At 44.0% G+C, this 26,210-nt stretch overlaps 1 protein-coding gene across 1 annotated transcript in view; it reads left to right on the plus strand.

Annotated features, from left to right (window-relative positions):
• Positions 1–25,886, plus strand: part of pcdh7a (protocadherin 7a) — a 45,067-nt gene extending 19,181 nt beyond the window's left edge. The window contains exons 5-6 of the mRNA XM_047578550.1: positions 20,070–20,271; positions 21,907–25,886. Coding sequence (XP_047434506.1) covers positions 20,070–20,271; positions 21,907–22,436 — 732 coding nt within the window. The 3' untranslated portion in view covers positions 22,437–25,886. The remainder of the gene's footprint in view (positions 1–20,069; positions 20,272–21,906) is intronic.
• The last annotated feature ends 324 nt before the right edge of the window (positions 25,887–26,210 follow it).

Here is a 26,210-nt window from a genome sequence, read left to right on the forward strand (position 1 = left end):
TTATGCATTTTTGCTAAAGGCGAACCGGAGCACATTTCTCGACGGATATCTGCTTATTAGATCTTGCGTGAGTGCAGAAAGACCGGCCCTGGTAGCGCTGCAGTCCAAAGCCAATGTTTTCGCTCCAGGCTAAGTGTAGCCATCTGTTTAAGGATTGTAAATCGGAAGATCGAGATGGAGATAGAGGAAGAGAAAGGAGAATAGAGGAAGAGGAGTAAAGAAATTCCTGGTCGGTACCCAGGGCTAAGAAAGAAAGAAAGAAAGAAAGAGAGGGAGGGAGGGAGGAGGATGATGGGGGGCGATGAGTGGCTGGAGATTTGGGTAGGCAGGTGAAGAGAAATGAAGTGACTGGAAGAACAGGCAACGGTTGAGTGAGTGGTAGGAGGAGATGCGAAGCTACGAAATGAGAATGCGTTCATAGGCATCGCCCAGGGATGGAATACGGATGGGGTCAAGGCTGGGGGATAGTGAAGGAGGAGATGAAATGAAAAGGATAGAAATGAGGTATATGGGTCTAGGATTAGAAGAAGGCGAGAGGGGAGAGACGAGGAGGGGAAGGAGCTTCAGTGAGAGTAAAGCTAGTTCAGACTCTTCAGGCTATTTTGGTGTGTGTGTGTGTGTGTGTGTGTGTGTGTGTGTGTGTGTGTGTGTGTGTGTGTCAGAGAGAGAAAGAGATGGAGAGAAATAAGAGCTCCCTACCTGCCATATTAAAGAAGTTACATAAATCTGAGTGGGCAGTCCTCTGCCTGCAGCGATGCTCTATATTATACCACTGACCCCAACCTCTCCCAATGTATGCGTGCATGTATATGGGAGTGTATGCGCACGTGTGTTTGATCCTTCTTTAGTCCAACTTGCTCGTTCATGTCAGAAATAGACAAATAGATGGAGGCACCCACACAAACACACAAACAGACAGGTGTGCGCAAACTACTCAGCATCGCATGCTCAAACCGTGTAGTCGTATCATTTTTAACTTGCTCCCGTGGACATTAAAAATGAATAACTAACATGATTTTTTTTCCCCCCGCACCCAAACACAGACTCGCACACAAACCAAACAAACCGACCTTTGATGAATCCAACTGAAACTTCAAATCAATGGCTCGCTCCTAATACAGCGCGGTAATTGCACGGAATTACCATAAAGCCGGCTTTTAATGGGTCAACACTGCACAGGTACAAATCAGACATACATAATTTAAGAGGCTCTCCTCTCCCGTTTCAGAAATGCGGCGATATTGTGAAGATGGAAACTATAACAGCACTTGAGGCAAAAGGGAAAACAAAACAACTCCCGTCCATTGAACGTTACGCGGGTAGACATACGCGCAAACCTGAACGCGACCGCCCTAAAAAAAAAAAAAAAAAAAAAAACTATAATCAAAGTCATGCAAATCCATCTGCCAATTAGGGCCCCAAACAGGTTTCCATGGGGATGAAATAGCAACGTCTAATTGGCTGGATAAAAGAATGCTCACATCTGAGCCGACAACCTGAGACGGTTTGGAAAACATACACATCCCCGTGCGCGTGCGTGCTTGCGTGCACACATGCGCAGGTGTACACAAAGTAAGTGGGGATCACAGGCAATTTATGCACAGTTAGGGGAGTCACAGACAGTATCAGCGGTAAGATGAGAACCGAGGATAGAGTGTGTTGACACAGATATGGTGCATTGTCAGGTGCAGGCACACGCGCACAAACGCTCGTTGACCGGTCAGTCCCTTTTAAGAGCGTGAATAAAGCTTTGGTCGTGGTGTCGTGTTAACATGAAAGCTTTCACGGCTCTTAAAAAGGAGCAGGCTTTGATTAGAATTTGATGCGCGAGAGTGTTTCTTAATGCCAGCCTTTGCTGACAACGACCCTTTTAAATCCAGCGGAGCCGTCGCAGGGAGCCTTCCGTCAAAAATGTGTTGAATCGACGGATTCCCCTCGACGTGCCGTCCATTGGTTGCATTTTTTTCATTTCATGAATTGAATTTTACAAAAGGCAGAAGGGAAGAATGGTTGGCCACATCTCGAGTGTTTCTAAATCAACAGTGCGGCTGCACCGTTGCACTTTCAACCCCCGATCAAACGTCGAATTCAGAATTATTGACTAAACTACAAATTGAATACTAAGAAGAAAAAGACAATGTTATATTCATGTGACTATCGAGTCGCTCCTTCAGGAGAATGGCTCGGCGTGACTTTTACAAAGCAGTGTTACTCTCACATGGCGTGATCATTATGAATGGTTTAATAATTCATTCCCAACTCCCATATGGGGATTTATGTAGAAAGTGACTCTGAAATCTGGACTGTGATAAAAACTAATTTACACAAAGCACGTCTTGACTGGCGCAGACGTCGGCTGGTGCGCTTGCATCTACAAAGTGCTTGACTCAAGGCGTAAGCTCAGCATATATAATTAAGTTAATTAAATTACGTAAACACTGTATACATTAGAGGCCTTGTTTCTGACATGCGGTATATACACTATATATATTACACTATATGTATATATATAAAGTATGTGTTCATGTGTGATTCATAAGGCAGTTCAGATAAGATAGTGCAGGAAATTCCTTTTCAACAAATTAAAAATTTGTCCTTTATCACTGATAACTTAAAAAAAAAATAGGGTTGTTCTTTACTCATTGCTCTTTGGACATATTTAGACTGTAGAAGTCTGTAACAGTTTCAATCTCTTAATTAATCATTTAGGTAAGATTCAGAAATGACAACAGACAAAGTTTTAGACCGTAGGTCTTCAACAGGAGGTCTGCGACCCCTAGGGGGTCCACGGAGGTACTGCAGGAAGGAGTCACAAAATCTTTGGTTGATTGGACATTTTATATATACATTTTTTTTTATTATTTCCTCCAGAAATTTAAATTTCTTTAGATACACATTAACATGTTTTAGTAAAGGGATAGGGGACACCTTAGTATTGAATTCAAAATGATAACAATAATGTATATTTAAATATAGCACTAAGCCGAGGTTAATATAGAACACATATAGTAGGTACTTAATATCTCCATCAGTTTAAACCCTTGTTTTAGACTGTTGGTTAGATACAACAAGACATATCTGTGATGCTGTTGGACTTTTAGGACTGAACTGTGAAAAAAAGCAGTAAATGCAGTATTTTTTGAGTGTCATACACCTCCTCATGTCCCCAAGTGAACCACGATAAACAATACAAGGGCAGATGCATTGACATGCGAGTCAGAAAGGGGGGGACATACTTTGACACGTTATTGGTAATTAGCGCAGCATATCGCTATAGTATTAGTGTACAACAAACACATTTCTTCCAGCTGCAGCCGCACTATTTTACTGAAGTAGCTGTGAACCAATTTGCATTTTTTAAGACATTTCTTTAATGCCACGGGTTGCATAATAATCAGGCCGAATCCTGAGCGGAGGATCAGCCCCTGCGAAACTCTGCTCAAGATGACTCCACTGAAGTCATTTCTTAACCCTAATGCCGAACCATAATTTTCAAAGGGGATTGCAAAATGGAGCCGGCGCGCAAAAACACGCTTGAAGTGCGGTTGCGAGGTTATCGATGGGAGCGGCTCGGATTCTCCCCTGCTTTCTCATTAACTCTCCTCCTTCCTTCTCCTTCTGCTCAATGGCCCAACTTTGCACTCGGTCCCTGGTGTATGTGTGCGCGCCCAGTCACACCCGCACACATACATACGCTCACATGCAAGGAGTCTGTTTGCATACCAAAAGCATACTTCATAGCTCTGAGAAAATGAAAGCCGTATTAATTATACAGTCCACGTTGGAGTATGTACGCACGCACGCACACACACAAACATGGGAAAATAGGAGGAGAGAGGGGTGAGATAGTCAGGGAACAGTTATTTTATGTTTTTCCCCTCCTGCGTCAAAGGAGACAGAGTGTGAGAATGATTGAGTCTCTCTGCGTCAGGGAGAGAGGGAATGAGAAATGGCGCAGAGGGAGAGAAAGAGTGCACTGTTTCACCTCTTTAATGCATGTGTCTGCCCTTCGTGTGTGTGCGTGCGTGTGTGTGTGTGTATATGCGTATCTGCGTGCGTGTCGTCTACCCAGTATAACGCCCCCTCTGTGTCCCCGAGCCACTCACTGTCACTCACACACACTGAGACTATTGTCAAGACATTGGACGAGGCGCCCCAAGACATTTCTGTGGCACTGTGTCTGTCACGGGGGTGATAGGGCTGAGATGGGGTTCACGCACACTGTGATGTTTTTATAATTTTAGAGGACGTAACATTGACTCGTACTCATTGTCTTGAAATTTATGCCGACCTTAAAACATATCACGGGGGAATTTCTCACCGTAAGCCTCACTGGGTATCGTATCGATATCGGTGCCGATACCAGTACCCTTAAAACGATACCGAAAACAATTAAATACTTTATTCAATTCTTTGTGAATAGAAAACAATCAGTTGTTTAAATGTCACCACTCCTCCCCATTCAAAAGATTTTTACACAAATAACATTTTGAAAGTGTCCAAATTACTGAAACTTTTATTGAATAACTGTACAAATCTGAACAACAAAGTATTATTTGGGCTCTTCAATTTTCAACATCACAACCATGAACTCTAATATTCTCTAACGTGATAAAGCAGCTCATCAAACACGAATCTTATAGTCCAGTATCTTATAAATGATTATTAGGTAAAAGTTAGCGAAAATGATTTACTTAACAATAAAGGTTTTAACACACAGAGGATGAGTAGAGGTAGCCTAGTAGCCTTTTTATATACAGTATTACGTGAAGTTATCGATGGTTGCGCTTTGTCATTTTCAGAAGACGAGACTTGTAAACACAGTGTAGTTCTCCACTTTCAAGTTTACTCAGTGTTTGATGACGTGTTTTGTCCGGTTGCTCGTTCAACGCCTTTTGGAATCTTACCACCTCTTATACATTTACTAGTACCAGCGGGAGTTTAGTATAGCCATACCTTTGGCTAGTACCAGCATTTTGGGGGCATTTTGAAACGCTGCAGCCAAGCCCACCACAGACGCAACACGAAAACGTTTCATGGGTAGTGGACCAATCACATGGCGCACTGAATCACAGAACGGTCGTGGTGACTGACTGCAAGAAAAACCATAGAAACAGTAATTGCACAAAAACAACCACTTGTATTCATTTGACGTGACAGGTGCAGATAAATATTTGGAAATTCTAAATTTCAACCTGTTAGTGTTATCATCAGGCAAAAGAAGACTTTTTTAAAGCTTTTGTAACATTTTAGAAATTTTTTCATGTCCATGCAGAAAATCAATGGCAAGCGGCCGTATATGGTCATTTTATTGACCCTAAGTGGTGTAAATGTAAACATGTATGTAGACCATTAGAACATAAATGCTGATTCAGGCACTCATCAATGTACGCATTATCGCTTTAGACAACATGAGGCCACAATAAGCCAGTTACGCTGGAGATGAATCTTGCAGACCACATTTGAGCCTGATTTGACCTGAGAATGTTTCCTTGATCTTCGCTGACTGACTGAATGAAAACCACATCCTTCTACACAGTTTAAAATTTAAAATGTGTGCTGAAGCTAACACATATGGTTCCTCGCACTTTAAAACAAAGCCTTCCCTCAAAAAGTAGTTGCATTGTGAGAACTGTGTGCAACTGTAAAAACACCTTCGTCCACACATTGTAAGTAATACAAGTACACACACACACACACACACACACTCAAACTTGTTTAATACTCATACTCAAAAATGCTGTCGTATCATTTTTGGGTCATATTTATATCTTGGTAGGTGAGTTAATGCACTGCCTTCCTGGAGTGCAGTGTGTGTGTGTGCTTGTGCATTTGTCTTTGGTATGCGCGTGGCCGGGTTCAAGTGCACTTTATAGCTCTCACGCACGCGCACACGCCCGCGATTGTGTATGTGTGGCAGCCGTACGTGTTTGTTTGTATCTGACAGCACATTAGGCAAAGCTATCTTTAACCTTGTAAAATGAGTGACACTGATTCTAAACTGACAGGATGGATTTCAGTTTGCCACGGCGCTCTGTCGTGTCAGCCTCTGTCAGCTCAGCCCGTCCGCCCATTTCGCACAAAAGACAGGAGCGCCACAAAGGAGACAGAGTGTGTGTGTGTGTGTGTGTGTGTGTGTGTGATGGGGAGAGGGCGAAAAAAAAACAAGAGGGATATGAGAGAGATATGGAGAGAAGGCGAGGGCCAGATTTGATAAAATGTAGAGTTTGAAAAGTGGAGGAGAGAGGGGAGGGAGAATGGGATGCGGAGAGAGGAGAAAGTGTAGAGGATGATGCTGAGGGGAAACTGGGATAGTGAGCAGAGGTGGAGGAGGGAGTGTGTGGCGGTGGTGGAGGGGGGGGGATAGAGACCTTGCTCTTGTACCGGATGTCTCTGAGGTCCTTTATTGACTCTGTCTATTGTTCACAGCAGCACTCCTAATCACTCTCAACAGGGAGGTTGTGTTAGGGTGTGTGTGTGTGTGTGCGCGCGCGCTTGTTTTCCAGCTTTGTGTGTAAAATACGCATCTTTAGCTTCATCCTCACTTTTACGCTTTCATAAACTGCCCCCCACAGAGAAGCCATTGTTCACTCTTCATCTGGTCATCTTTAATGGACAATGGCAGTGGGTGGGAAAAGCCTGTTCCTAACACGCATACTATTAGTCTAATGGTTCAAACGCGCACACACACACACACACACACACACACACACACACAGAACGGGCAGTAAATGGCATCTAAATAGCAGGCATACATATGTATGGTCTCACTTGCTCACGCATACGCACAGTAGGCCACTTGTACTCCACCATCCTGTTTGCATCTTTCTTAACAATGACCGCTGTCATGGATATTATAAGAGATGACTGTTTTAAGGACTGGCAGTGGAAAGTGATGAACATCACCGTCACACACGGACACACAAATGGGGCTAATCTGAATCATGGGCATTTGTCCTGTAAGCCTCGCTTTACATCTCAACTCTATGAGCTTTTGTTTCTGTTTTGTGCCTGCCCCTATACACAGCCACTGCTGCACAAAAGGATAAACATTTCAAAGGACTCGATGCTGTGAATAGAGTCAGTGATTTTCAATGTGTATCTGCAGGGTGGAGAGCCCAGATGGAGACAGGGAGAAGGGAGGAAGCACAATGCCAGAGTGGACAGCTTGATGGTAACAAAGCTGTGGTGGATGGCGATGCAGCAGATCCACATGCAGTGAAACGGACTGTGTGCCTGTCACTGCTGCACAAACAAACACACATCGCACCTGACACACACACACCCTCACTCCTACAGTAACTAGTTAGGGCTATGATACTGATCAACGGCCACAGCGTTTAGTTTTATAGTCGCCCACATAAGACGAAGAGATTTATGTCTGAGATGCTTGGGCAAATTGCATACATGCATTTTACGGTGCATCAACTGCTCATCGAGGCAGGCGTGCCAGCAGGCAGCAGGGCTGGTAGTTCCAGATATGGCCACAGGGGGGCTGGCAGCAGACTGCAGCAGTCTGAGGAGGGAAAGAGAGAGAGAGAGGGAAAGGGTCCGCATAGTGCCGATCAGATGACCTCGCTGCTGCAGTTAATGTTCTCTGGTGCTCAGACACAAGGCTAAGGCGCTCTCTCATTGCGCTGGGCTGCTGTACAACAAGCTATTGTGTTGGTAGCGGTGGTGTTGTTAGATGTGTGTGTGTGTGCGGGAAGAGACAGATTAGAGGAGCGCAAGAGGAGAAAGTGTTCTTGTGAGGGGAAAGAGGGAGCATGACACCGAGTAGGTGTATGTTACTAAAGCAGAGCACTGCTCCATTTCTGTAATCCCGTCTTTCTTTCCGACTCTTTTACCTCTTTTGTCTTCTTCCGCATCTTTTTCTCTTTGTCCCACATGCTTGTCCTCCTCGAACCCACCCCCCTTCCCTCCCACCCTCCCCGCTTCATTTTGCCCTCCCTCAATTCCTACTGCCGCACTTGCCCCCCTTTTCCTCTACCTCATGCCCCCTTTCCCTCCCTCTTCTCCCTCCCTGTCTCTCCCTCTCTTCTTTCTCTCGCTGCAGTGCAGCACAGTGATTATCATTCCTCTCACAGAGTCAGGCCTGATAGTCAGATACTGCTGAGCACCCTTCTACATCACCTGCTTCTACAGGGAGCAGCGGAGAGGCGAGAGACAGAGGGAAGGGAGAATGCGGAGAAGACCGGCAAACTGCACAATTAAAAAAAAAAAAAAAAGAATGAAAAGGAGGAAAAGAGGAGAGCGGGAGAAAAATAGCAGGAGAGAGGGGGGGAGCGAAAGAAACGAGGAAAAAGAAGAAAGCATGTAGAAGGGAGGACTGCTCTTACTGCAGAGGTGGTCCCACTGCAACAACATGCGCGCTGCATAGTTATAAACGTGCGTGCGCATGTGGAAGTGCACACCTGCAATGTGTGAGCATAAGCAAGCAGGTGTGCCTGGCCTAATGTGTGCGTTTACGGTATCTGCAGAAGGTGTGTGTGTGTGTGTGTGTGTGTGTGTGTGTGTGTGTGTTGTGGTAAAAAAACGTCTTGGCTTTTCGACGTCTATGAGTCAGACAGCTGAAGAAATGGTGTTCAGTATTGCTTCATCCCTCCCTGAGCTGAGTTTGAACCTGCTTCAAACCATTTTCTGCATTCTCCAAATACCACAACACGTCCACCGTCTCTTCCCCCAAACAGCATCCTCCATCTCTTCACTTCTACTTCCAAGAGTTTGCAGAATGGAGGGTGGGGGTGGGGGGCTGGAAGCATACATATTACCCCGTTGACTGACACTCCTTTCTTCGATTTTTTTTTTCTCTCATCCTGTCATTGATCAGTCATTCTGTTCTAACTGACCCACTGTGTAAACAGGACGTCTTTTTTCACCGTAGCCTCAGGAAACTGCATTCCAACACTGCATACCCCCCCCCCCCCCCCACCCCCCCCCCCTGCGATCACAGCACCGAGGGCCTGAGTACACTTTTAGGTCAGTTCTATATTTAAATAACCGGTGTAAATATATCATCGTCAAATGAATTGTTAACCCGTCTGTCCTGTTCACACAGCCACCGCAAGATGCGTTCTGTCAGCATATTCCACTCTTTATTCCCATCGCTGCCTTTGATGCATAACTTCATTTGACAGCGAAGCGGTTCAAAGGACTTTGTAGTAACCTCTCAGAAATGTCATTAGCACATGTAACAGCAGAGAGAATTTGACCGGCTGACGCTTAAACTTATTGCCATGGTGATGTGTCATATGAAGGGGAGACATCGGGAGCGGGTCAGAGAATCTAAAGGGCAATTAAAACAGTGGAAAACAATCGTAAAGAGAGGCAAGTTAAAGTGGACTTTCAGTTGTGAGTAGTAGAGCAACGTAGCGAGAATCAGGGGTGAAACTGTTGAAGAAAACACCCATACATGTCGAAATGACAAGAGTCTCTATGAATGTATTATACTCTCACTGCCATTGAGGTCACTTGTTCCCCTTCTTCTCCACATTGCTGCATTTCATTCGTACTTCCTAACCAAAACTTTGCTAAGTATTTTACCTCTCAGGGATTTTATTAGTACAAGGAATGGCAGAGAATGCTTTAACTAAGAATGCTTTCAAAAATGGAAGTGTTTATAGTTTATTTTCATCAATTAACAAAATGTAGTGAATGAACATATGAGAAATCTAGATCAAATCAATATTTGGTGCGACTTCAAGACAGCATCAATTCTTCTAGGTACTTGGTATAGTTTTTGAAGGAACTCAGAACTAACCACAGATCTTCTGTGGATGTAGTTATCCTCAAATCCTTCTTGTTCTTCGTTACCCGGAAGATAGTTCTTAATGACCTTAGCTGTATGTTTGGGGTCTTTGTTCCGCTGCAGAATACATTTGGGGCCAATCATACGCCTCCCTAATGGTATTGCATGATGGATAAATATCTGGCTGTATTTCTCAGCATTGAGGACACCATTAATCCTGATTAAATCTCCAACTCCATTTGCAGAAATGCAGCCCCAAACTTCCAAGGAACCTCCACCATGTTTCACTGTTGCCTGCAGACACTCATATATGTTTCAAATTCTGTTCATGTATTTTTGTGCATAGTTGAGTCTCTTGACCTTGTTGCCATGCTGTACGTCTGGATTGTTGGCTGTAACTCCTCCATGAAGACCACTTCTGACCAGACTTCTCCAGACAGTAGATGGGTGTACCTGTGTCCCACTGATTTCTGCCGGTTCTGAGCTGATGGCTCTGCTGCACATCATCCAGTTTCAAAGGGAAATAAGCTTGATGTGTTTTTCATCTGCTGCGCTAAGTTTCCTTGGCCAATCACTGCGTCTATGATCCTACAGAATCCATGACTTTGTGCATGTGTACCTATAAGGATTGATGCAAGGTTTGAAGGCAACAAAAACTTGTATCAAGTGAGACGTCAGGAGAATGTAAATGGCAATTAAAATGGTAGAAAACAATTGTAAAGAAAAGTGAGGTACGGTGAACTTACAATTAAAAGGTGTAGAGACACATAGTGAGAAAGTTGAAAAAACCCTCCTCTAAATAGCGAAATGACAGCGTTCCTTCTTTAAAACAGTCTCTATGAAGTATCTTCCATTAATAACTTAACTATAATATGCTCATTGTCATGGAGTTCAGTTATTTTCTCTTCGTTGCTGTCTTTCATTCCCAACTTAAGGATTCAGCTAATGGTTTCTAGAAATTTACCGGGACTGAGATTTTATTTGCAAATGAAATAGCAGAGAGAACTTAGCCAGCTGACCCAATCCCTTAGTCACAGTGTGGTTTAAACTCAGTGGTACGGTGATAAAACCAGGAGAAAAGCAGCGGCAACAGAGTTTTGAAACAGTGTTGAAAAAGTCAAATGAACTTTTCACAGATGAGGTAAAAATAAACCATGCCAAATTTCACACTTTGGGTGCTTGTTAGAAAATCTTTTAAAACTCAGACGACACCAGATACCTGGAGTGGAGGTAAGAGGGGTTTAACGTGCAATTAAATAGGCATAAAACAATACGAAAAAGAAAGGAAAAGCAAACTTCAATTGAAATGCAGTAGAGATGTCAGTGTAATCCTGAAAAGTGAATGCATTCCTGCTTTGAAAAAGCCAATATCAACGTGAACTGAATTCTAATCTTCTAATATGCCGAGTTCACTTCCCCTCTTTCTCCGTACCCTTGGCTTTGATGCAAAACCTGACCTCAAAAAGTTTCTAAATATATTTTGGTAACCTCTCAGACATTTCATTTGCCAATGTCAAGGAAAAGAAATTTGACAAACTGACTCAATCCATTAGTGAGTTTAGTTAAGTCTTATTTATATTATCAATCTCATTAGTGTGGTGCTAAAACTCGGAAGAAAAGCAACAGGGAATAGTGTTAGAGCAGAATGCTAAAAAAATTCAGATGAAAAAAAAAAAACTACCAACACAATTCATGTGATTTTTTTTTCACCACTGAATTTCACACTTTAGGTGCTTGTTAAGAAACCCTTGAAAACTCATATGAGGCAAGACATCTGGAGTTGGCACGAGACTCAAACATGCAATTAAAAACGGTTTGAAACCAAGCCGAAGAAAGGAAGCGCAAACTTTAAACGCAGTGGAGACGGGTAACGGGAATCAGTGTCTCTACAAAAAGCACGCTGCTTTGAAACAGCCAATGAGAATGTATTATTTTCCAAAAAGATGAGTGGGGAAGCTTCTGTTTGCAGACTGCGCCACCCACCAGGACCAAGCCAGACATTAAGTACATCTTCACTTAATCATTCACTCCACTCCCATAGTACACACAGCACATTCACATCCACCAGCTGCATTAGCGCAACAAGATTTTTAAACGGCAAACGCAAAACAAGAGAGCGGAAGCAAAGGTCATTTTGACTGATCAGCATTCCAGTTATGGAGTCTGGCCTGTTCCTATGTGGTGTCAACAGAGGCATATTAGTTTTCATTGTGTGCTGTCAGAGCGCACTCCAATATCACCTTACTTATTTTGCACGGTTATAGCTGATATGCACAAAACTGACATTTTATCGGCTCAGTTATTTTCAGGTAGTAAATGAGCCATGAGGAACAGGATGAGGTGATATAATTTGATGATACATAGTGACGGTTATATTGATTTGGCATTGAATATCAGATGTCTGCTTGTCCGGAGCTGTTGAAAGCTGTTTAGAAATGTCCCGTAAACACTTATTCACTAATATTTTTTGGTCGTTTTTACAGAGAAATAATTATTCAGTCGCTACACAAATTACATTTAATTGCTAGGGTCATTGGAACCATTCCCCCCGCGCACTCGCGCCGCTACGCTTCTTACGGAATTCCATACATCTGGCTCCTAATTGAGACTTGTGGTCTCCCATGAGGGTCACGCAATCCAATTTCAGGCGTGCAAAAATAATCATATTGAAAAAAATGTTTACACTCTGCATCGAACATAATGTGTTGTCTGGTGTGAATCACCGGTCAGGGACAACTGGCGGGAAAATTGCAAAGCTACAGGGAAAATTTCAGACGTCTGGAGGGAGCGATTACAAACAAATGTCAGGTGTCGGCTTGATTGACGTTCCGGCTCACGGAATTGTCTGACTCCTGTCTGTTTCAACACAAAAACATAACCGTCACTTTGAAGGAAAAATAACAAATCATTTTCACTTCCAATTGCTTATTTTCTGAGCACAGCCGCAGATGCAGCCAAGTCCGACTCAAGTCTGACCACGGCTGTTGAAAAAATGAAAAACCTCCCTGCGTTTTCTCCTCCTCACATATTAAACGCATGGATTTGTTCCAGCAAAGTTGCTGTTACTTTTTCATACTTTGCATGCTTTCTTTAAGGATGAACAGAGAACAATGGAATAGAACAAGGCAAGAATCACACGTCGTTTATGAAATTAAATCTGTTTAGCCCAATTGTAATTATTTAATTTCATCTCTGCATTAATTCACTGTGATTAAAGATGAATCCAGGAGGAAGCAAGACTCTCAAACAACCTCAGTGGATAAGGATAAGGATCATAAAATTCGATGTCAGTGCACAATTGTCGTACGCTAATTTTGCGTGTATTTAGTATGCTGAGTGGCTGCTGTAATGTATATGTTGTGGTACATCTGAGACGGGGGTAGAACAGGTCAATGCACTTGGTCAGGTGTGGATTATGCATGGCATCCTGACTCTGGCTGCATGCAACGTGACTACGTTTAGCGCTTGGAGGAACGAATTCGTATGTGAATCCGACCTCCACTCTGATCTCTGTTTAAACCAACATAGCTTCTACATATGACAGAGGAACTGAAGGTATAAGCAGCAGGCTAATGAATGATAAAAAACCACGCTCACCCTCCAATACCTGGTGTCAAACATAGATGAGAACCAGCAGAGAGTCACCGGGAAACCAGGCTTCGGCCCTACAACCATATTTGTAGTTTTGGTTTATGCATAAGCCGCATCCTGTCAATTCATTATGCAGACCAGAGAGTGTAGCGGGGCATAGACAAACACAAACAGACACTCACGGCCAAGTGTGCCCGCGCACGCACCGGCAGTCAGATGTGCAGATCTACACACACGTGTTGAATATGCAGACACATGTAACGAGAAGAGAGGGAGACTGTTAATTAACTAGAGCTCGTTAATTCTCTTTGAACCGACAGCGAAGAGGTTTACACACTAATTACCTTGATGACTGAGCCAACCTGCGCACGCACCCACACACACACGCACTCACGCACGCACGCACGCACACGCTTGTCCTCGCAGTACAAACACACGTGTACTCTCGCAGGCTGACATCGCACATCTCGCAGGCCTTTGAGAGTCTCGCGCTCATGCGCTGCCACAGAACACAAACATAAAGGTGTGAAGTCTCACTCGTGCGCATGAGCATATGCGCACACACGGCGCACCGCAACACGCACCACCTGCCCTGAAATGAAAGCTATATTGGGAACGCTTCCCTTATTCATTTATTTATTTCTTTTGCATCCGAGCTGCAAGCTGGTTACATTTATTCTTAGTTCAGACCCATCATGCTTTTGTTTGATTCGCGTTGATCTGCTGGGAATAACTTCGCTGCAACAGCTCCCGCGCAATATATATATCAAGACACTTGTACGCCTCGGCCTATGTTGTTGCAATTAAATGCGCGCGTGTGCAAAAAAAAACACAATCGCATCCTCCCAAGCTCTCTCGGTGTGGCGTTCGGGTGAGTCGAGCTCTCATGTCAGTACTGAACAGTAATGGCCCGTGTCAGATTAAGGGGAAGGCTTTTTTTATTATTATTATTTCTTTTTTTTTTTATGTCCTCCGCCAAACTCAATTAATATTCCATCAGGCATGAATTCACAGGCCACGCTGGACCTCTGCCAATTCATCCATATGGGGCATACACGCGCGCTCGATCGTATTTATAAATGCGTGTCGACGTTTAGTGGATGTTTGGGATATTTAGCAATCGGCCTTTATTGCAGCCGCTCAGCCAAATGATGCACGCGCGCACGCTGCAAAACACGTATTGTGAGTCAGGTTGGAAGACATCAAGGAGTGCTTGCAGGGAGATTTTCTTTACAAAGGGAAAACTGGTAAAGCGGAGAGCGGATAATAGGAGATATATTTCACGTATAAGCAAAGTAGACAGAGATGTAAAAGCTTTTTAAGATATTCAGAGGAAATATTCTGGTTACTGAGTAGCCGATGTACGTATGAGAAAGTTAAAAAGACATTTTTTGGGGGTGGGTGGGGGGGTAAAGACTGAGTTAAAGAAGATGGAAGATGTGCGAAAAGGAGGGAAAAGCAGGAGTGTAGGGAGTGGAGAGGAGTTATGGGTCAATAAAGCCTGCTGTGGGGAAGTGAAGAGGGACTCATAACGAGGTCAAGGACACATCATTGATCGCCATATCATAAAGCTGACTGGCAAGGAGAAGAAGGGATGGAGCAGGAGGAGGAGGAGGAGGAAGTGAGCAGGAGGACCTGAGAAAAGAGGGAGAGTTACAGCTGTGAAAAGCAGAGCTGACTGCAGGATTGGCCCGAAGGAAAGAAGGGTTGAGGGAGAGAAATAGAAAATAAAATTATCAGGGTGAAGGAATTAAAGGGGGCAGCTCCGGCCAGAAAGAGGTTTAGAAGGAAATTGAATTAGATGGAATCGTGGCTGAACAGATGAATTCTGTAATAGAGCACACGCGGACAACACGCAGCGCTCGGCTGCCAATAGTAGTAACTCTGACTTTGTCAATCAACATCCGCCCTGTGGCGTAGGCTGCATCTTTACATTCACGCAGTAATCCCGGCATCTGTTTCGCATTGCATTCACGCGGGACGCAGGGCTAAAGAATCCAATTTTTGCAAAGCATATAACCTGTCCCCTAAAAAGATTTTAAAGGTGGGTGGACATGACTCCTCATACCAGATGGTTTGTTAAACCGACCGGTTTGAGGGAGTCGTCTTTGGAGCCGTTCGGATGGGGAGGGGGCACTTTCAAAGAATTTGTTTGCACGTGACTGGCGGGACCATCTGTCTGTGTTGTGGGCTGACATGAACCAATCACATCAATCGACCATATGACATGGTAGGAGCGTGCCAACGTGGAAGCACATAGAGGAGCACTGAGAGCTGGTAAGCAGTCGGTCTACCTAGCTGTGTATGTAGGTTGCTGGCAAGTTACTCGTTTTTTTATGAGCAATCTGTGCATAAAAGACATTGTTAGGAGTGACTGTTGTTAAACCTAAGACATGTCCATAACTGCCGGTAGTTGGACAGGACACTGATTGGTCCGTGTCTCTGCGGATCAGCCTCAGGTACATGCTTTGAAGCCTGACAACATAGTTTGCCGTGTGATCTTGTGATCTCACAAACCTCCTGGGTACCCACCTTCCTTGCAAGGTAAGGCCGGTCTGTCAAACACTTTGGTCTAAAGCGAAATGGTTGAACTGCTGGATGTATTGCCATTCGGTTTTTATAGACCACATAGTTCCCAGAGGATGAGACCTACTAACTTACGGCGATCCCCTGACTTTTCCAGTTAATGCTGACAATTCGGGCCTTAAATGAAATAGCTCGATAACTGTTGGATGTATCGCCGTGGAGTTTGGTACCCACTCAGGACAAGTGAATGTTCATCTACATTTTAATCTAATTTTCTTAATCGTGACTGTATTTAGTCTACTCTGCTGACACATCGGCTGTAGCTGTGCTCCATACTTCGTTCTGAATTAGCAAAGCTTAGATTGCCTTGTAGCTAACTTTAGGTTGTTAGGGGTCTTTGCATTTTCAGTGCCTGTAAAATACTCTTAAATGTTTTCCAGCTGAAACTTGGTGCATCTTCTTGCCACTGATGTCTGTTTGAAAGGACAAAATACTGTCCACGGTACTAAATGGTTGCTAGGAACCAATGCTGTGGATGGTGTTTCCTTATACTAGTGAAAATTTTGTATCATTTGTTCCCATCAATTGATGCCTCAATTTCAAATTTAGATGCAGCTTGGAACCTGTTCACGTTGCATCATCAGACATTTTTTCCCCTGTTGTGAGAACCACTAAATTTCATTACCATTCCACGAACTCTCTTCTCCACATCTCTGTTAGTGTCTTCCTGTGTGTGTATGCCCCTTTAATTCTAATCCTAACCTCCTAGAGGACAAAAAATGTTGCACAAAGGAATGATTTTTGACTAGTTATTCTTTATTTTAGTCAAACACTGACGTTCAAAATACCTGTCTGCATCTAAAAAAAAACAAAAAAAAAAAACAACAAAAAGAAACAGAGGCTACAGTGGGACAGATTTGGACTCAACTGATGAAGCATCTGCTTAAGAAAAACCCACCGAGACTTCATCCAGTCAAAATAGATAAACAAGAGGTTAACAGGTATTTGATAGAGTCTTTTGGACGTAATTCAAACCAATCAATTCTTATTTATTAACGCAGCAGAAGAGGTGGGTACTAAACAATCAAAACTCTAATCCCGTGAGAATTCATGGTCATATCGTGTGGCTGCTGTACAGTTACACAGCAGAAAAAGAAGACGTTAAAAAGTCCTGATGTCAGAAATTTATGTGTCATTCTTTGGAAACAGAAATGATTCAAGAGAAGCATTGGACAGCACCGCGCGCTGAATTACATTTCCATTCCACGATCTCTCATCTCCACATCGCTGTTAGTCTCTTCCTGTGTGTATGCCCCTTTAGTTGTTCTTGTCGAACATCATTAGACGGTATTGGGAAAGTATTTCCAGAATTCTCAAAGACTCTTCTAACCTCCTAGAGGGGGAAAAAAAATCAATACATTGCACAAAAGAATGATTCTTAACTATTTTTTTTGGTTGTGTATTTCTTACTTCGTACAGCTAAAAGTGACTTGATGTGTTTTTTTGTTTTTTTTTGCAAGCACGCTAAAAAACGTCAGCCATGCAATTACATGGGTTGAAAATATTTTCCTGTTGTAGGAAATGCGTAGTACCCGTTTTCTTTCAGATGGTTCAAAGAAAATGGTTCAGTGGGCCTATTCATTACACTCAAGTGTTGTTAAGTGACCTTCTGGCTTTCCCAAAGACATCTTGAAAATTGTTTGCTCGACTCTGTGACAGCAATGTCACAGCAAAAACCTGGGCACGAAACGGGGCTCAAACTTCTCATCTAATCTAAATCATCTTTTTTTTTTTGAGTGACTGAACCGAAGGCGGCGGAAGAATCGTGCCGCCTGCCGCTGTTTTCGTGTGATCAGAAATAATTGCGGTTTTACATCATTGTCATCATGAAATAATTACCACTGTGATCATGAAAACACGCGGCACGACGCTGATCCCGAGGAAACAGTTTTGACAGGCTGCTAATTCCAGAAAGAGAGGATGCATTTGTGATGTCGACGTGTCTGATCTCGCAAAACAAACATCATTAGGGCGAGATCACACAGTTGACTTTTTTCATGGCGAGAAAAACCCGAAATCATTCTTATCCGCGCTCTGACTCTTTATCCTCAGAGTCTCGCACTGTGTCGCCCACTTTTCTCTCTCTGCGCCATTGCCCCTTGTCTGGAGAGTGGAAAAGAGGTTGGGCCGCTCCATCTAAGCTAATGCTCTAAAAATACATTTCTGTCTGTGGAGGGCTAAGATGAAGCCACTGAGATTCCAAGAGCTGCTGGTTTTCCATTAGACTCTAATATCTCTTCCTGGGCCCTTCCCGTCCCCTCCTTTCCCTCATCCTCCTTTCTTTTGAGCGCGTTGTTGAGAAGCGGCAGAAGAAACAAGCGCTCCGTTAATTCCCCCCTTTCTGCTTAATTAATTTTGCTGTGTTCCTCTCTCCTCTTGTCTTATTTGTTCAGCAGGCGAACTGTTCAAATGTTTCTATTCTCTGGGAGAAGAATTGGTACAGCTTTTTTTTTTTTTTTTTTTCCCCTCATCCGGACGCGTCCATCAGTTTCCTTCCAGATTATCCCGAGGTGACAGCCTGAGCCGAAGTTTTTCCGCCCTAATCTGCTTCTTCGCCCTGTTCTCTCGCTGCCTCTCCACGCGCTGCATGTGTCAAAGCACATCTAGATTGAAAGGGTTGTAATTTTGTGTGCCGATAAATGAGCGTGTGAGGAGATAGGAGGGTCGTTGTATAGAAAATGGGCTTCCTGGTGCAGAGCGATCCCTCCAGGCCAGATTGAGTCATTTAACTCTCTGTGATATACTCTCAGCATGGACTTATTAGAGTCTTTTTTTCTTTTTCTCTTTTTTTTTACCGCTTTGCCAAGTGAAAAGTGCTCTGCTAACTAGACCGGGGTGAATTGTGTGCCCTAATCACAGCAGGTGTGACGCTCAGTTTGTATGTAATGACGTAATTCATTACTGAGGCTGCTTCCACTGCAGGGCTGTGATGTTGTGGCTGTGGAGGGTTCACTGGTTTGTGCTGATGGTGATCGGTGCTGCAGACTTTAAAAAAAAAAAAAAAAACTGGATGCCGGTTTAGCTTAAACAAATAGAGGGCATTCTTCTTTCTTCTTTTATCCACGTCATTCATGCTGAAGGAAGTTAAACATGACAATTGGGCAAAGGTAAACATTAGGGTTGCAGGGCTAACACATAGACAAACTACTATTCACACTCACGTCAATTTAGAATCACCCTAATTAGCTTTTAACCAAACTCCACCCAGAAAGGCCCGAGCCAGACTCGAACCCAGACCTTCTCGCTGGGAGGCATCAGTGCTAACCACAGTGCGTTAAAGATCTGTGGCACTCATCTCAAAGCCCATTGGTCCCCTCCTGCATGTGCTCGTCTTTAAAAACTAAATTGCTTCATTTTTAAAGGGCTAATTCATTTCCTAAATGTTGCCAAATGAGGAGGAGGATATTGCGCCGTGGTGGCTACTTTTAGCCACACTGCAAAAAAAAAAAAAAAAAAGGAATTTCAAGAGAATTTCAAGAAAGCGAAAAGTCCTTGTATCAAAGAAATACATCTTATATTTTGTTCAGAGACAAGAATTTGTTGCTTATTTTAAGAATTTTTGTCAAGCAAAGGCAGAATTTTTGAGGATGATTTGACTGAATATAAGAACATTTTGCTACTTTGCATGGATTAATGCATATTTTGGTAACTGGTAACTTGACTAGACTGTGAGGGAAGTCCTCCTTTGAAGAGTGGCGCTGTTAGGCTTTGGATACAAAGACTTTTGTTCTCTGCTGGAACAGCGTATCACCAGACTTAACGCTTAACAACCTTCACTTATTTCAGCAGAGCACTAAGTGTTTCTGAGAGCGGACTCTCGTGTCAGCCAGCTGCTGCTATTAGGCACCACTCCAGATGAAAAGCGGGTGTCTTCGGACGGACCGGCCGTTTGTAAACATCTTCCTTGTCCAGCAGCGTTAATCTGAACTGGGATTAAACGCCATCTGAAAACTTTGAGAGACCACCGCGATTGGTTGATGGCTATTACCCTGCATTGTAGCTGCTAAGCCCATAATCAAGGCGAACACGATCAGATTATCCCGACTGCAGACCCCTGCCCAACAGCCTAATCCCTCAGATTTAGAATCTCAGATTAGGAGTCCTGGATGATTAATCCCATATTGTGTGTGTATGCTCCCTGCAGGGGACCCTTCGCCGGGTGACCTTCTCCGTGGTGAGCCAGCCCCAGGACGCCGGTTGCTATGACAGCGGCCAGGAGGACTCGGAGACGCCGAGCAGCAAGAGCTCGTCGGGGCCGCGCCTGGGAGCCCTGCCGCTTCCGGAGGAAGGCTACGAGCGAACCACACCCGAGGGCAGCGTGGGCGAAGAGGAGCACGTGGAGAACGGTACGAGAGGCCGATCACACAGTAAACCAAGACGCAAGCAGCCGGTCGAGTTCGTTGAACTCGAGTGGCCGATGCGTTGTGCGTCGTCTCTCCCAAGGCTTTGAGGGGCCGTTTGCCATGAATGGCTTAAGCATGTTTTCATTAAAACACACTTTCACACACGCAGAGACAAACACTTTCATTAGAGTCTTGACTAGCCTTGTCAAGGTCTCTGGAGGCTTTTCTGTAAGCGCATGATGGGAATGTGTTTTATACAAATAAAGAAGTCGTCCCCGTGTGTGCGCGTGCATGCACCCCACATTGAGCGTGTTTGTGTGTGTGTTTGAGGGTCCTGTGTATTATAAGCTAATGCGTGGCAGTATGTTGTGCCAGAGCCTCATCTGCGGCCTTGCCCTGAGCCTCCACCTCACCAGCAGATTGTGTTTTTCCCTTTTTCTAACCGAGTCTTTGTCAAGGATGTCAGGAGGCAACAACAAAAAAAAAGAAAAAAAAAAAAAAGATTTTATTTTAATATTTTGGTTCCTCTTTCCTGTGTGTACGGTCGAACTGGCGCATCAGTGGCAGCGCACACCAAGGTCACAGCAACCTTGGTGCGCTGACTCAGTACTTCTGGAGCTCTCACCGCGCTCCCCGCTTAAATGCAGCCTTTCCACCGACGTGTGAAATCTTGCAGCTTTTTGTGGCGTTTTAATAAGTTTTTGTCACGGTCAGATGGAGAGAGGAATGGAACAGCGGATTCATTGTGTTGGTTATAATTATACCGCGTAATGATGTGCTTGTTTGGTTTCACATGAGGGTGCTGCCGTCGCTGTGATTCATAGTCCAGAAAATTTGGTTTTCACAATACAACGGAAATATTTCATTTTCTCCTGTTAAATTCGGGTAAACCCGAATTAAGAGTATCAAACAGGAAACGAGCGCGTTGCTTTCATCAGCTCGTTAGAAGCCTATTTCTTTCTGAGCATAAGTAACTTAACAACTCCGATTTTGGTTTATGTATCTGTCAGGAAAGTCCCATTTATCTCATCTATCATCATTACAGTTTCCGCCCCCATATAACATGCTGTCAGGTATTGATTCATGAATGATTGGTGAACATAGACAATAACAATGACCTCTGACCCTACAGGACATCAGCGTTCAGTCTCTGGTGGCCTCACTAACCTTTTGAACCGACGCTCCAGGGATTTAGGAAATATGTAACTTTACCTTTCCCCTGCACAAATCTAGATCCGTCACTCAGAGCTCTGATAATTATCTGATCTTTGTTTGGTTTGACTTCACCTTTCCCCTTTTATGTAACGCTGAGAACTGCTGGGTTTTTATTTAAAACGTTCCTCAGGAGTCAGCGATTTTCATTTTGCACCTGCAGCACTTTTCTTACCGTTCTCATTTCCTTTACCTTCCGTCCCCTCCCTTATAACCTTTGTCCTTATTTTCTTAAACCTATTTTTAACTCATCACTTCTACGGTATTATCTTTTATTTCCTCGTCTCTTTCCTCATGGGGCGTCTCGGTGACATTGCGAATATCGGTGATGAATCGTCCCTCCTTTGTCTTTCCCCTCATATTCTCTGTCACGTAGAGGTGCCGTTATAAAAAATGTCTCTTCGTTTTACCCCTTTGTGTTTCCAGATGCCAGGCAGCTGCCGGATGTCGCTCTGACAGGAAAATGTACCAGGGAGTGTGACGAGTTTGGCCACTCTGACACTTGTTGGATGCCGGTCCGCGCTTCGCCGCGGCAACGGCAGCGCCACGGCAGCGACCCCCCGCGGCTGTCGACCTTCGCCCCGGGAGACGACAACAACAACCTCCGTGGCAACGACCACGAGAGTGACAGCGAGAGCGCGGGGAGCTCGGAACCCGGAGTGGTCGTCAGCGGAGAAGGTCAGCGGTTGGCCCTAGCCAATGGGGATCCTCTCGGCACCCTGGGCAGAGGGGACCGCAACAGGAACATGGGCGACCACAACCGGAACCTCCTGAACCGCAAGATGACTTCGGCGTCCTACGACACATTCAGCAGCGCGGGCTTCGGGAGGCGCCAGCAGGTGGACGAAGGGGGAGAAGGTCAGAACCCACCCGAGGTCATACCGCTGACGCGGACAGGAGGGGACCACAAGACTACGTCCTGCCTCACGCTGTCGCGCCGCGAGGTCTACCTGTGATAGCCTCACAACGGAGCGGTCCCCGCTGCACTACTCCCTGAACGAAAGGGAACTTTACTGGAGGGTCTTTTAACCTGTGAAGATGGGAGAACGTCAGGAAAATTGCTTTCTGACATCAATCAATTGGAACTTTTGGATTCTGACTAATATTTATAGGCACTTAAACGAGCAAAGAATCGACTCTTTGAAGAACTCTGACCGGAGAACTTTCTAAGACTTTCTTTTTTTTAACTACTACTGACAGTTACCGACGGGCAAAGATCCTGTTATGAACTTATCTTCTCTTCTCTTTACTTGAATCCAGTGCATGCCTGTCCCTTTGTCACGGGGGGGATCTGTGTGAAGAAGCGAGAGCTTGAGACGGTGTAAATACTGACGTTCTTAATACCTGGCTGCATCTAAAAGAAACCGAGGCTACAGCGGGACGGATTCGGACTCAACTGAAGAAGCATCTGCTTAAGAAAAAACCCACCGAGACTTCATCCAGTCGAACTAGATGAACAAGAGGTTAACGGGTATTTGATTGAGTTATTTGGATGTAATTCAAACCAATCAAACTTTCTTACACCTAATCGCAGCAGAGGAGGCGGATACTTAACAATCAAAACTCTAATCCCGTGAGATTTCATGGTCATAACGTGTGGCTGCTGTTCTGTTACACAGCAGCAGCAGCAGAAGAAAAGACGTTCTTTAAAAACAAATGATTCAGAAGAAGCAGCAACATTTTTTTTTTTTTTTCGAAACAGTGATCCAATGTAACTACTCAGAATACAGGTTCTCATAGAGTGTCAGTAGTGCCACAGTATTCCGGCGTGTGTGAAAATATCTGTTTATTATTTTTGCCTTCACGCCCGGTCTGTATGTATATATCGTATGTGTGTATTTGATAAAAAAAAAAAGAAAAAAAAGACAGCAGCGTTATCCCTCTGCTGAGGCCACCGTTTCAAAGTAGACTGAGGTGCTGACTCCATTACACATCTACAGTATCCTAACAGTGTTCATGTATGATAAACTTTCTTTCGCGCACACACAGCAAACATACACACACACACACACACACACACACACACACGCATGCAAGCTCTTACATACACAGACCTTAGCATGTGAACACAAACCCATATGGTGCATTTACAGAATGTGAACATGCATAGAGCCGCACAGTTTATGACATGACTCCGTGGCCGTGTAACATTAAGTATATGATAACTCGTCCATACAGAAACAGAGAATGCACACAAACTGACACACACACACACACACACATATAAAAACATTAGTAGTTAAGATGTACGCAATGCTCAGCTCATATGCACTACGTGTGTATGTGCTTTTTAATCCTGATTTTTTAACATATTGCCTCATCGAACTAGCTGTAGCATTTTGCCTGCTCCCCCTCCAGCCAATATTTAAACATGAAATGTATTTAAATAATTACTCATCTCTCTGACTGATGTATGAGGTTACATTAAAAGGAATTTCAATGACATCTACTGTAGGACTCATAGAAAAAAAAAATACCAAATGTCTGTAATTTCTGTAAGAAAAAAACAAAAGAAAGGAAAAAGACTCTGCATGAAAGGAAGATAACTAACTTTTTCTCTCTCTTTTTTAATCAACATGCTCTTTTTTGTGGGAGGTTGGGGTGGGGGGGTGAAATGTGCGTGCGCTTACGGGGGCGATGGAGATAATGATGGCAGCGAGGGAGTTAGCTTCAGTCGTGGAGTGAATATTGGGGTAACCTTGGGCCTCGCCCTCGCTTGGTCGGCACACGGTGTGCCGCGGGGCTGCAACGAAAAAGAACACGGTGTAGTCGGGAGTTCTCTCGCGACCCGGTTCACCGCGCAGTGCTGACCTGAACACGCCCATACTGCTGTGCTGAACTGGGCCGATAACAGACTCCTCCACGTTCGTCCTTCCCATCAGCTACTGCTGCGCGACTTCCTGCATACTCTGCTGCACCGGGCTGAAAGGGTGGCTGTGGATCGAGGCCAACGCATCTTAATTCCCATCATCAGCGTGTGGCTCAGTGGTGTGATAGGGATAATAGGGTTAGGTCGTCCCCGTGGTCTTAATGAGTTTCCTTTCTCCTCTCTTTCCCTCCCTTGATCTGTACTGATCTCATTAACGTCTGTATAGGCGAGTGGAACGCTGGAATTTGCCTGTAAGTGTGTCTCTTAATTCTTCTGGTTGTTTTGGATCACGTGAGGCAGAAGGAACATCTTTTTTTTTATTTGTTTTTTTTTTTTTAGAGAGAAGTTAAAATGCAAGAACAAAAAATGTGTGACGGTGTTACACCCACTCGATACTGTTTCTGCTCGACGGAAAGGTAACATCTGGCGACGGAAGTAGCGAGCGCCACATTTTGCAGTGGTAATCAGGATGAAAAAATGTGTTATGCGCGTGATTACACTTTGTATACCTGTATATACTTTCCACTTAACCGTGTGAGCGTCAACTTTGGGCCCACTGTTGTCCCCGATTACCCCCAGATCCCCCTGCGTGGCTGTTTTTACGGAGCTCTATTGTCCACGGACTACACTGAGGACGTGACAAAACTCGAAGCCTTCAAACATTCAGAGTTTCTCTCTTTAAGGACACATTATGTTGAAAAATGCAATTGGTGAAAAAAAAAAAAAAAAGGGAGAGAAGCAATCCTGCACTGTATCTATACTTAGAGACGAAAGGACGTATGCTCATTCTCTGGTAGAAAGAGCTGAGATAAATGTGTCTCAGTACCTGGAAGGCCGCGAAGAAGCCATGGAGGAACCAGCTTGTGCGTTTTGGAAAGAGACTCGACACGGCCTTGCCTCTCCAAATTGGCAGAAATCTCTCCAAGCTGCTGTTTTATGGCAGTTCCACAAATGGCACCTTTCAAACCCTCGAATCTGGATTTAAGGGGAACTTAATGTACATGAATCTCTGTGGGTGTGTCTTTTTATTTCTTTTTTTTTTATATACTGCACGTTTAAACCTGAATCTACCGTGAAACACGGAGGAGAGTGGGGGCACGGGCGGACGGACGGAGGAGAGCATCATGTCTGATAACCGTCACGCGCTAATCAAGACTTTTTTAAAATCAGACAACCTGTCTCCCGCCTCCCCTTGTGCTGTTACTCTAGCCATGTACAGATAAAACTACACTGTAGAACAGACAGCGGGAAACCACAACAGACTATGGCATGCTTAAGGTTCAAATCTGCACTTGATAGAAAAAAAATGAGGAAAAAAATGTTTTTTTTATTATTATTATTATTATTTTTGTTTTTTCCTAAGGGACTGGCTGTTTTATTTTATTTATTTTTTTTTTTTGCGACTCCCTTCCTGTAATTACATAATGAACTAATTGCATTTGCTATGATGAGGAAGACGAGGAGCTGTCAGCGAACGGTTTGGTATGAAGATGAATCATGTAAAAGTTTGACTTTGACATTAAAAACTTCAAACACTCTTGTCGTGCTTGTTAACTCTTTTCACGTATTATGTCGCACGGTAACTATGGAAGCAGCAGTAGCTGGGACTCCATATTGCGACTCCGAACTAAATAATTGCCTCAGGAACATCAGTTTAGTGGGTTGACCTTTAGATGAAAAATAATAATAATAATAATAAATTTAAAAAAAAAAAAAAAGTGTTAATGAGGACATCTGTTAAAAAAACAAAACAAAAAAAAAAATAACTTCCAGTTCATCAGACAGACACCTCCAGTGAGTGACTGACATTTGCTGAACCTTTATTCATGCCTGAATTAGCAACTGTAGATGTGACGTTCTT

Source organism: Mugil cephalus, chromosome 2 (assembly GCF_022458985.1).
Source record: "Mugil cephalus isolate CIBA_MC_2020 chromosome 2, CIBA_Mcephalus_1.1, whole genome shotgun sequence".
In the NCBI taxonomy this organism is placed as follows: Eukaryota; Metazoa; Chordata; class Actinopteri; order Mugiliformes; family Mugilidae; genus Mugil; species Mugil cephalus.